The following is a 12,678-nucleotide window of genomic DNA, read 5'->3' on the forward strand; positions in this document are numbered from 1 at the left end:
GGAGCATCTTAGCCAAACAATGAGTGGAACAATACATATTTTTTTACCATTATTGACATATAGTTTATTGTGATTGATCATAAATAAAAGTGGTAAGTGATGGATTTAGATTAAAGTAAAAAAATTTCAATTATATTTAAGAAATGTTAACAAGCACCATATGGTATCATTTAAGGATGAATTATTGTGAAGTCTAGTTAATAAAAAATTAGCATAAATGCTGAAATAATAAATGGAATTCAAAAGGTTAGTTTCATTGACTCTATAATCTATGAAACTAGTCAAAAATATAATATAAAGCAAAGAAATTTGACATAAAGTAATTTCTTCAGTTAACACGACATTATAATTTGCCAATTTGGCAGAGTAATAAAAAAATGTGGTGAAAAAGAGTTGTGTTACTAATATTTAGTCTTGACTATATTCTAAACCGTTTGATTTGGACGGACTGATCATGCCCCACGTGCATCATCATCAGTATTTAATTTTTACTATTTTATTTTTTACCTTCAGATACACGTGTGGAGGAGAGAAAGACACACACAAAGAGAGAGAGAGAGAGAGACAGTGAGATTATGTGAAGTGGAAGCAAATACATTGGCTTGGTTATAAAACAAACTTTGTTATATTTTTCTTCATGCTCTTTATGATTTATATTTGATGATTACCTTGTGAGTGAAGAGAAATATGTAATAGAAAAAGACAAAGGTTATGGAGTCATGGAGTCAAAGACAAGACGGCCTCTCTCTCTCTCTTCAGGTCCCCCTCCAAACCGTTTTCTACTCAGACCCATCAACCAACGCTTCTCTCTCTTTCTCTCTCTATTCCCTATATTCTAAGCAAACCCCACAACCATCAGTATAATCATGATCATTTTTCCCACTTCATGAAGCCTCCTCTCTCACACTCTCTCTCTCTCTCTCTTTCTCTTTCTCTCTCTCAAGCTAGCTCTTTATCTATAAAGTGTTCACCAATCTACATCAACTCATTTGGGAGAGAAATCAAAATACTCATATACCAATAAGCTAGCTAGCAAATATTGGATCCAAAGCTAGCTAGTCTCTCAAAAATAATGAGGAAGCCTGAGCTCTCATCAGTTGGGAAAAACAACCAAGTTAACAACAACAAGCTTAGAAAGGGTTTGTGGTCACCAGAAGAGGATGACAAGCTCATGAACTATATGATGAACAACGGACAAGGCTGCTGGAGTGATGTAGCAAGAAATGCTGGCTTGCAGAGGTGTGGAAAGAGCTGTCGCCTTCGTTGGATTAATTACTTGAGGCCTGACCTTAAGCGCGGCGCCTTCTCGCCTCAAGAAGAAGCTCTCATCATCCATTTGCACTCCCTTCTTGGCAACAGGTTCATCCATTCATATCTCTCATAATCATTTGCATCATGCTTAACTGTTTTCTGTACTGTCATAATGTATTTTGCTGTTTTTATTTAGAACTTCTGATATATATGTGTATGCGCACTAACTGGTTTTTTTTTTTAGGTACTGTAATTGGGGTTTTTGTATGGAAATAAATGGTTTAGTGTTTCCTTGAGTTTGTTAATGCCTTCCTTTGATGTACCCAACTTTATTTCGGTTTAATTTTTCTTGTGTTTGATAAAATATTTTCCTTCAAGGGAAAAAAAAAAAAAAAAAGATATATATTTTTTTTCTATACTTTGTTTATTTAAGATTTAAGTCAATTTTATAAGCATTTTCTTTTATGTGAATGGCGTAAAAAGAAGAGGATAGAAATTCATAATGTGATTATGGCATTATGAACTTTTGCTAACGGTTTTTTCTTTTACTAATTTAGGTTTTATTTTATTTTATATACAATTTTTTAAAATTCACCTTTTCAGGTACAATTATATCGTAATCAAATTTTAACAAATAAATTTCAACAAAATGGTGCATCTAAAGGAACTTATGATTTTCGTTGAAAGTTAATAAATTGTATCTTTAAAAAATTAAAAATTTTGCACATAAGTAAATAAATTTAAAAAGGATACATTATATAAATAGTAGTAATTATGTTTTCTAATTTACTTACTGTGGAAACTCCTGGAACCCAAAAAGTAAGTAAATAATAATAAAAAATCAATATATATATATATATAGGAAAGAAAAGCACTAAGTGTGTGCAAAGAGTCAAACAAGCACATAATCAGCCCATGTTTTACGTATCTTATCCAAATCTCCTAACCAATATAATATGTTAGTCTTAGCCATCAAATATGATCTGTAATTTTTACATTCTTCTGATGAACCTTAAAATTTGTACATATGACATAGATTTACACACACATGACAATTATGTGTTTGTATTTATTCATTCGTGTAGTATATCTGGACTTATGTACACGAGGGTTGGTTATATTATATATTTGAAACACTCTTTTTGGAGGATTAGAGCTGAAAGGGACATTGGTCTTCAGATGTGGACAACTGCTCTTTGAGTTGAAGACACTCCATACCCTATTTTTGTTTAATGAATTAAGCTTTCATGGGGGGAAAAACACTTAAAAAGCATAAAATATTACATAATTTAGAGTCTAACATATAATTTTGGTTTTCAAATACTTCTTTTGAAAGACAAAGTTGACCCAAAAGAAAACAGGTAACGTGGTGTCGATGTCTGCACTTTAAGTTAAAGACACTCCTTACCTTTTTTTTGAGTTCTAGTTTTAGCATGCAAATCATGCATTCAGAAAATAAATAATACATAATACACTTTAGTTGAAACTGACACTTTTGTTATGTTTCTCATTTCAAGGTGGTCTCAAATTGCAGCACGCTTGCCTGGACGAACTGACAATGAAATCAAGAATTTTTGGAATTCAACAATAAAGAAAAGGCTTAAGAACTTTTCATCTACACCCTCACCAAATACAAGCGATTCATCATCACCTAAAGATGTTATGGGAGGGCTAATTTCCATGCAAGAACAAGGCATCATGCCCTTGTACTTGGATTCATCATCGTCAACAACAAATTCCATGCAGGCTATGACCTTAAACCACATGATTGATCCATTACCTATGATCCATCATGGCCTAAACATGTCCAATAATGCAAGTGGATACTTCAATGCAGCACCACAATACATGACTCAAATTGGTGTCAATGGAGATAGTTTTTATGGTGGAAATGGAGTCTTTGGGGGTGCTGATATGGGCGTAGATGGTGAACTATTTGTTCCTCCTTTAGAGAGTATTAGCATTGAAGAAAATGTTAAAACTGAAAATATGTATAATAAGAGGACAATGAATAATAACACCTCAAATAACCTGAACAACATCAGCAACTGCAGTAACAACAATAATCGAGCAGAAAATTTAGCTCGAGTTGGAAATTATTGGGAAGGAGAAGAGCTTAGAATGGGGGAAGAATGGGACTTGGAGGAGTTGATGAAGGATGTTCCCTCTTTTCCTTTACTTGATTTTCAAGTTGAGTAATTGATCTGTGACCTTATAATATTTTCCTTTTTTTTTTTTTTTTTTTTTTTTTTTCAATATACTTTTCTTAGAATTTTTTTTCCATAGAGCTTTTTTTTTTTTTTTTTTTTTTTCTCTTTCAATATACTTTTCTTAGAATTTTTTTTCCATAGAGCTACCAATATCCTAGTCATAATAGGCTTCATAAAAAGTAAAAATTCATTGTTTATAACAAACTACCCTCTGGCTTTTGGTTAGCCTCAAGACTGAGTTTCTTGTGCTTTACTGTATGGGAAGAGACGGAAATAAAGGTCACATCTGAAGGTGGTATATATTGGTGACATTATGATATTCTTGAATGTACATTTACCTTATTGTGCAGCTAGAGAGAGAGCAAGTTGGTCAATTGTTTGAGCATCCGGGTGGGTGTAGCTATCTTCATGCATGTTAAAGGCCACATAAAAGTAGAGAGGGACGTCAAGTTTTAGTTGGTATATGTAAGCTCTTTTTTTCTTTCTCCCTTTTTGGGCCAAGGTTGGTAAATATAAGTTGTAGTATAATATGAGATGTACAGAATGATGTAAGGATGAAAGTTAATGTTGTTAATGGGACAAAAAGTAGATTGTACTACATATGTGTATTGATGAATTTATGAAAACTCTCTCTCTCTCTCTCTCTCTCTCTCTCTCTCATGTACTTTTTGTTGAAAGTTTATTTATTGAAATGGGTTAAATGTAATTGTAGTTAGAAAATTTAAGATTAAAAACTGTTATCAAACAGGCACACAAGGACATGCACACAACTTCGGCTATACTCCAATCTGAATGAATCATTTTTCTTCTAAGTGGATCATTTTTCTTCTGATGGGGTTTAATCACTTAGTTGGGATGTCCACTTGGAAATCAAGTCCACAATAAAGAGTACATAGTCAGCTTGCTCTCATTGTAAAACTTGTCCCCCGTTATTTTATTGGTTAGTTAGCCCAATTGGGTGGGTTTTGGGACTAATTATAACTCTTTCATCTTTCATTGCTATGCCCAAAGAAAGCAAAATATATAGGGTTACCTGTCATTATTTATATGAAGATAATCAGTGCAAAGAGAAATTTGTCATTTTAATGAACCACTTATTCAAGAAGTGAATGGAAAGCAATCTTGGAAAATGACCTCGAATAATATAGTTATGCAAGAGGACAAGGTGGCCATTTTCACTTTGAATGACGGATGAAGAAAGTGGTCATTCAAATCATTTCCCTTTAGAATTTGATTCCACGAGGACCATAACTAACATATGTAAGCATCAATTATTTTAATTTTGGAAATTGGGAGGTTGTTTTCTTCGAAAACGATGTACTGGCTGATCATTAACTTAAATACTTGGATCTTTCATGTGAATGGCATTGACAATTTTTTAACTGTACTGGATTGGACATTTCAATTGCTTGTTTTTTCAAGCTTTACTGGACTTGGGTGGACCAAAGCATGTAATTTTATGGTTCATGATTCAATTTTTTTAGTTATTATTGTTGTAACTCAATTAAATTTTTTTGATATTTTCAACAAAAATATCTAGAGTTTAAATTCTTCTTACCCATTATTGTAGCTATCCAATTATAAATAATAATAAAAAATGATCCAACATTTTTGATTCGTTGTTTTTCATTTGTCTCTTTGTTTTTTTGGTACCTTTAACTAGTTTTGGGCCTAAATGCTCTATTTGGACATCTTCTAGGCCAATGCAGTAAGCCTAAAGCCAACCCAACTCTATTTGAAAAAGTCTTAGTGTGCATTTGGATTGAAATGAAAAATTAAAATTATTTCACTATTCAGCTTATTTTTGGTACTATTTATGGGCCACACTGCACTTCTTGACACTATTCATAAGCCTCATTGTACTATTTTAACTAAATTTTATCTTTATCTACAGTACTTTCAACAATAATTTTTCAATTTCAACAAAATAAACGATATCTAAACACACCCTTAAAATCAGAACTTGAGCTCGGTGCACTAGTATTGGTCCCTTAGTAAAGCATGCCAAACTAAAGGCTCAAGTTCTAGCCCAAAAACAACAATGCTCAAAGCATGCTTGGCAAGTAGCAATAGTGATCTTTGTTGCTTCTTCAATTGGGTTCTTAGATCTTCTAACAAGGCAGTTCACTGCTTGGCCAAGTGGGGCAAATCATAATCATAGTCACTTTTTGGCAGAGGTGGCAAAATCTGACATGACCCGCAAACTCAACACGATTAACCTGTTTATAAACAGATCATGGGTTGAGGCTAAATGAGTTGGAGTCATATTTGGGTCAACATGGTTAACCCGTTTAATAAATGAGTCATGTCCGTGTTCAACATACGAACTCGTCTGACCTGTTTAACTTTTAAGGGTATTAGCTTTTGTTATTATTATTTTGTTATCATTGCTTTTTGTTGTTGTAATTCTATGTTTATTACTATATTTATGGTTGTAATTGTATTTTAATTTTAGATATATGGGATTTGATAACAAGTTATTTAGGTCAGGTATTACATATTAATCAAACAAGTTACTAAACGGGTAATTTGTATTTATCTTTATATGATTTGTTAATTAAATGGGTTAAACGTGTCGTGTCAGGTCGACCTATTTAATAAACATGTCATGTTAGGGTTGAAGATTCTTAATACATTTACTAAACATGTCAACTTCAGATCAATCCATATAGTCAAATACTCATGGTTCCACACAACACAAACCTAATCCACAAACATGAATTGCCACCCTCACTTTTTGGAGATCCTACCTCCATCATATTTTCCTGACTTTTGTCAATGCTTGTAGCCCTGATGTTTCCTAGTGTATATTTTGCTTTTAGTGTGGTTGAATTTTGGGTGCCCTATTTTAGTGCCTTTCATGCAATGAATTTAATCATTCAATAAAACAAAAAGAAAAAAAATCATGAAATTTAAAACTAACATCAGCAAGAACCTCTAATAGTTAAAGTTAGTGACATGTGATGCATTCTCAAAAAAAAGTTATTCATGGGATAACCTTAAGTATCATTACACAATTTAATTTAATTTTTTTTTTAAAATTAGATGCAAATTTTGACAAATTCACCATTAGATTACATGTCCATTATGTTCCTAACATACATGTCAAATTTCGTGAAAATCAACTGTTATTTACTATGAACATAAATATAAAACTTCAAATTTAAATATTTTATAGATGAGATGATTATTCATCTTTGATCATCTTCAAATTTTTAAGTATGAATGGCATAAGAAAAAAATATAATCTAATGAGTAATGACAAATTTGTTAAAATTTATATGCAATTAAAAAAAAAATTTGAAAGTGGTGTAACATTGCTTTATATATATGTGTGTGTGTGCGCGCGCACACACGCATTCCTTTATAAGGAAATAAATTCTCTTTATCAAGTATTCTTTCATGTCATCAAAACTTTGCATTTATAGCAATGTATTACTATTTATTTGTCACGTGTTAATGGGTAAATGTTTTTATTTTGGAATTTATCATAAATAATTTAAGTATTTGGATGTGAGAGTCAACTGATTTAAATGGATTATCATAGCTTTTGAGTAGAATTGTGGTATGCCTTTGTATTATAACCAATTTTCTTCTTTCTTGTGTGTGTGTGTGTTTTTTCTCAAGAAAACAAATTATTATTATTATGTTTGGATATTGAAAAGGAATCATGGATTTTTTTTTTTTTTTGAATCATGATATTTTTAAATAAATGCTTGAGAGTCCCTTATGATTAATGATTAAACAAACCAATATTTTACCATGATCTACAATGTCAGAGATACGCAAAAACGAAGGCCTATGGAGCCACTGTTGTAATTGGATAACCACTAACCAGTACCAAAATTGTCTTTACCTTTAACTTTGAAACTTGAAAGTATCGACAGATGCTACCATGAAACTGATGTTTTGAATCACTTAATGAAATTATATTTTCAAAAACCACATAGCCATTAATATTTGAAATATAATCTAATTAGATTAGAATCTTACTCATTTAATATAATTCTAAGATAGATTCTAATTTGAAATATCCCTTAATAGTTAATACTAGTACTTCAAGAAAAAATTATCTTAAAAATTGAAAATAATTTAATCACCGGCACCCCTAAGATTTTTGACAAAAATATATATATGCCCATTCCAATCCTAAAAAACACGACCCATTATTTGGCCCATTAACAAAATTACAATAAATTAAAAAAAAATTTAAAAAAAAAAAAAAAATTCCATACGCTGCGTATGCAACAGTTCATCAGGAGGGATTCTAATCAGTGATCCCTTTGAGTCTTTGACACCATCTAAGTCCTAAGTCTCCTAACCAGTCGAGTTTGTGTGGTGACTGGTGAGCCATACGCCTCTCTCTCTCTTTCTCTATACTCTGCAACTTTAAAGTTATTATTATTATTATTTTTTTTTTTTTAAGCTTCTACAACTTTATGTTTGAGACACTTTCCTTAGTTTTTGGGATAAAAGAGTTAAGTAATGTTGACGTTTCACTGAAGTAGAGTACAAGGGCAGTTGATAAATTGTGTGAAATTGAAGTTATCACTAGATAAAACTAGACTAGGTTTTATTTATTTTATTGTTTTGTTGAGTTTGTGCTTTCCAACTAATTAAGCAACTATTAGTAGACTCTCTAGTCAATATTATAGCAATTTATTATAATTTGATAATGGTGATTTTTGTCAATTGTTTGGTTAATTGATATTAGTGGCTTGACCAATTAAATTAAATTATTTTTATAAAATTTTTTATTCTATCAATTCAAGAAATTGAAGATTATATAAAATTCAATGTTCAAATTTTCAATCTTTAAAAGAAAAGGTGTTACAAACTTAGAGTTTAATACTCAATCCTTTGTATCAAATGTTGAAACTTTAAGTGCTAAAACACCTTGAATATATAGCTCAAAGATTTGAATCTAAATAAATAAGTATTGTTTCCGTAAAGCGATTGCTAAGTAATTTAGTTTATAATCAATTATAAATGATTTTAATGCCACGAAGGAGCGCATGACACAACTTTTGAGTCAAAGTTAATTTATGAACCTTTTTTTTTTTTCACTTAAGAACTCTATTATATTTATCTTGGCCCCCCCTAAAAAAAAATTACTGGCTTCGCTACTATATTTAATTACTTATTATATAACAAAAAGAGTATTGATTATTTATTTATATAAAAGAAATTTATATGGTCATTTTAATAAAATTTATATAAGAAACATTTGGAATACTTATTTGAAATATGACATTCTTTCTTATGTTTAGTTAATTTGGCAACAATTAAAACAAAAACCATATATAAGCAAAAAGAAATTAAATAACACATGCAATAAAATAAAAAAGTAATTCTATGTTTAAATTAGTTTAAATATTTAAATATTTTTAAATCCATTAAAGTAATATGTTCGTATTTTAATTATATTAATCTTAACAATTTGTATTTTTTTGACTCATTTTAATGACATATAATGTGTGTGTATAGTAGCCTGAATTTGTGTTATGTTATTTAACAAAGTATTAATAGAGTAAGTGCATTTATTTTCATTTGTTAATTATTTATAGATGGTGCACTAATTCATTATGTTAAATTGATTTTTATGATTACTTTTCTAAGATTTATATAAGTGCAACTAATTTGGAATATGACATTCTTGCTCAAATTGAGTTGTTTTAGCAAAAATTGAAACAAAGTCCAGAAAAAGATAAAAGAAATTGCAATAACATGCAATCAAAAATATACAAAAATAGCTTTATGCTTAGATTTGTTGAATTATTAAATATTTGTCAATTCATTCTATAGGTTTATAGTCTTAATTTAAATTTTTTTTAGAGATAATTACAACATACTGCTAACCCCACAGTTTGAACCATTTCCCTCTTTCACCCCCAAGCACTTTGTGCATAAGGAGGTGCCAATACAGTTACAAGGCATTTTGGCTAATTATACTTATTTAATTTAACATTTCCGCTCTTTCTAATCACATCCTATATAATTGAAGTTAATTATTCCCCAAATACTAACACATAATAAGTATTATACATAGATCATAAGAGATAATTTATTTCAAAATGTACCAAACATTGCGTGGCACATCGTCAACTTAATATCAAGTGAATGATCATTCAAAATAACTTTGACATGATAAGAGTATAAAAAAGTTGATTATATTTCACCTAATAATCAAAATTGCAAGGCACAATATGTAGATGATGTCTTATCTCAAGTTATATATATTCATAAATAAGATGGATATAGAATTATCATGTACTCTATACAATAGCTAAATCATACTAATCTAATTAATCTAAATATGATTTATTGGAGGAAAACAATAAAAAAAATCATAGGTTTATAGATTAGAAAATAATTCCTAATTTTAGTATAAAATTTTACCCAAATCTATTATATGTGATATTTTATTAATACGGTGTGAACAAATATAATTTGCTCTAATAGGTTTTGCTATATCTATGCCGTAAAGTAAGGACGGCAATGAGAATTATTTTCTTACAACAAAGTTAATTTCAACAATTAAACAATGAGAAATGCTATGTCTACAACATTTTTACAACAATTTTACAACATATCCTAAGTGGCAGGTTGTTACTGATTATTATTGTTGGGGCAAAAAAGTAATCTTACTATTAGTTTCAAATTTGAACCAATAATAACTAACCACCTATGATTGGTGTCATTCTGAGAAAAGATTCACCGTCATTTTTGAAGTTCAGTCGGCAAAATCAGTTTCCAAAACTCCATTAAAAAGTGGTCCTCCTTCGATTGTGATGACTCAATTGATAGGTTATATATTCTAGTATGTAACCCCGTGCTACCGCACGGGACTGGTTAATTGTAATGATGCTATTGGCCAATTTTTTTGTTTTTGTTTTATTTTTGTTTTTTTGGGTTTATCACACGGATGATAGAATTAAATCAAACAATAAAAAATATATATTCCATTTTATTATTTAAGTAATGCTATATTGTCTTTTTTTTTTTTTTTTTGGTTTATCATACATAGGATAGCATTAGATAAAACAAAGAATAAAAAAATATATATTTTTTTTTTTTTTTTTTGGTTTATCATACATAGGATAGCATTAGATAAAACAAAGAATAAAAAAATATATATATATATTACATTTTATTATTTAAGTGATGCTACAATGAAGAAAAAAGAGAATATTGCATTTTATTATTTAAAATATATAAAGGGACATTAAAAAATAAAAACTGATAATTGAGCTTGGAATCTTCTTGGAAACGCCAATGAAGCGCTAATGTATGAGAGTGTGAAGCAAGGAAGAATGGGATTGAACATTGTGTTTGAACCCGGCCTTACTCTGAGAAATCCGTAAGGAGGAGGAGAGGGTAGTGTGTGGATCTAGTTGGTAGAGGTTGAGAGAGGAGGAGACATGAGATGACGATATGGAATTAGGAGGAGATGATGTTTTACTTTTATAGTCTTTCTCGTTGGACTCCTTGGTTCTGGTTGTGGATTAGAAGAGCTCCAGACTCTATTGAGATCACCCATAAAAGTGTGTAGGTGAGATGTTCTTGCTTAGGCCAATGAGTATTATCATTGTGGTTTTTTTGGCTTCCGTGTTAAATATTAATGCATCATTTATTTGGGCACAAAAATTAGAAAATTTAGATAAGATACATGACATGAAATTGGAGTCCAATTTATAATCTCCATAAAAGTGTGCAGGTAAGATGTTCTTGTTTAGGCTAATGAGCATTATCATTGTGGTTTTCTTGGCTTCCGTGTTAAATGTTAATGCATCATTTATTTGGGCACAAAAATTAGAAAATTTAGATAAGATACATGACACAAAATTTGAGTCAAATTTATAATCTAATTAGATTTTTTTTTTTTAGTTTTGGTTAGGACAAGTGGCGCAAAATTGAGAATCCAATTGAAATCTAATTAGATTTTCTCTCTGCTTCACCTATTATTATATCTATAGATTTGCAACCACACTTAGAAAATAAAATCGTACGAGAAGCTGCTAATTTGAGTTTTCTTTCTTGGATTTTTAAGGGAAAAAAAACAAGAATCACAAATTAATGTAGGAGTTTGCTAAATAAATTTTTTTTAGAATGTCTATTGGATAATATGTATAGGTCATCGAATTATCCTGTTATGTTATGTTATATATAAACTAGTCGCAAACCTGCGCGTTGCGCGTGATAATTTTTTAGATAAAATACTATTTTAGTCCCTAGACTTTATAAAGAGTTTTTTTTTTTTTTTTTTTTTACATAGTTTTATCATATTTTTCATAATCTTATCTATAACATTTTTTACCATTATCATATATTTATTGGTTGATGATTTGCATAACATAGACATTAAATAAGAGGTAGAACCATTCAATAATTTTTTTAAGTCATGGTGTATGAAGTTATGTATATATATATATATATATATATATATATATAATCCCTAGTTAGAATTTGATTAGTTTTAGTTTAAATTTTTATTATTATATTTAATTGTTGATTTTATTACACTATAAAGTTTTCAATGTCCTCTGTATAGTCATCTCTATTTTATTTTTTACTCCTCTTTACCACTTTTTATTTTCCAAATAACAATTATTAATTAACATTCGATTTCATTTCTTTTTTTTCTTCCTTCATTTATTTTTTATTTTTATTTTATGTTCCTTTGCTAGTTGTAAATTTTATGATTATCAATAAGAAATAGATATCATGGATGGCTTAAATAGTTATAAATGTAGTTACGTTGGTGGTATGTTAAAAAGTTTTTTTTTTTTTTTCCCTTCTGAATTTTCAAGAAAATATGAAAGACATTTCTCTAGTTTGGTCTCAATCAATTAAGATATCCACAATATATTAACGGAAGTAATAATGAGCCTAATTTTTTTTTTAATGTATGAAGTGGTTAGGTTAGTGGTATGTCAAAGGTTTAAAAAAAAATTAAAAATAATTCCAAGGAAATGTAAAAGGCCTTTTTTGAAAAAAAGAAATTGTGACTTTTTGAATTGTAAAAATATGATTGTTTTAATTACCTTGCTTATAGATTTCATTATTAAGTTATAAACATCTAAATTAAAGTAGATGAATATATAAATACAAATATGTATTGTAAAGTTACAACTGCATAAATAAATATGTATATATATATATATATATTTTTTTTTTTTCTTTTTTTCGCTTTTTTTTTTTTTTGTTTTTTGAATCT

At 29.3% G+C, this 12,678-nt stretch overlaps 1 protein-coding gene across 1 annotated transcript; it reads left to right on the forward strand.

Moving 5' to 3' along the window:
* Nucleotides 1-879: 879 nt before the first annotated feature.
* On the forward strand, nucleotides 880-3,526 carry LOC111996538 (transcription factor MYB46). The gene is made up of 2 exons (XM_024028521.2): nucleotides 880-1,359; nucleotides 2,769-3,526. The coding sequence occupies exons 1-2, from the start codon at nucleotides 1,073-1,075 to the stop codon at nucleotides 3,448-3,450; spliced, it is 969 nt and encodes a 322-aa protein (XP_023884289.1). The 5' UTR covers nucleotides 880-1,072; the 3' UTR covers nucleotides 3,451-3,526.
* Nucleotides 3,527-12,678: the final 9,152 nt, after the last annotated feature.

Source organism: Quercus suber, unplaced genomic scaffold, assembly GCF_002906115.3.
Source record: "Quercus suber isolate HL8 unplaced genomic scaffold, Cork oak 2.0 scaffold_89, whole genome shotgun sequence".
In the NCBI taxonomy this organism is placed as follows: domain Eukaryota; kingdom Viridiplantae; phylum Streptophyta; class Magnoliopsida; order Fagales; family Fagaceae; genus Quercus; species Quercus suber.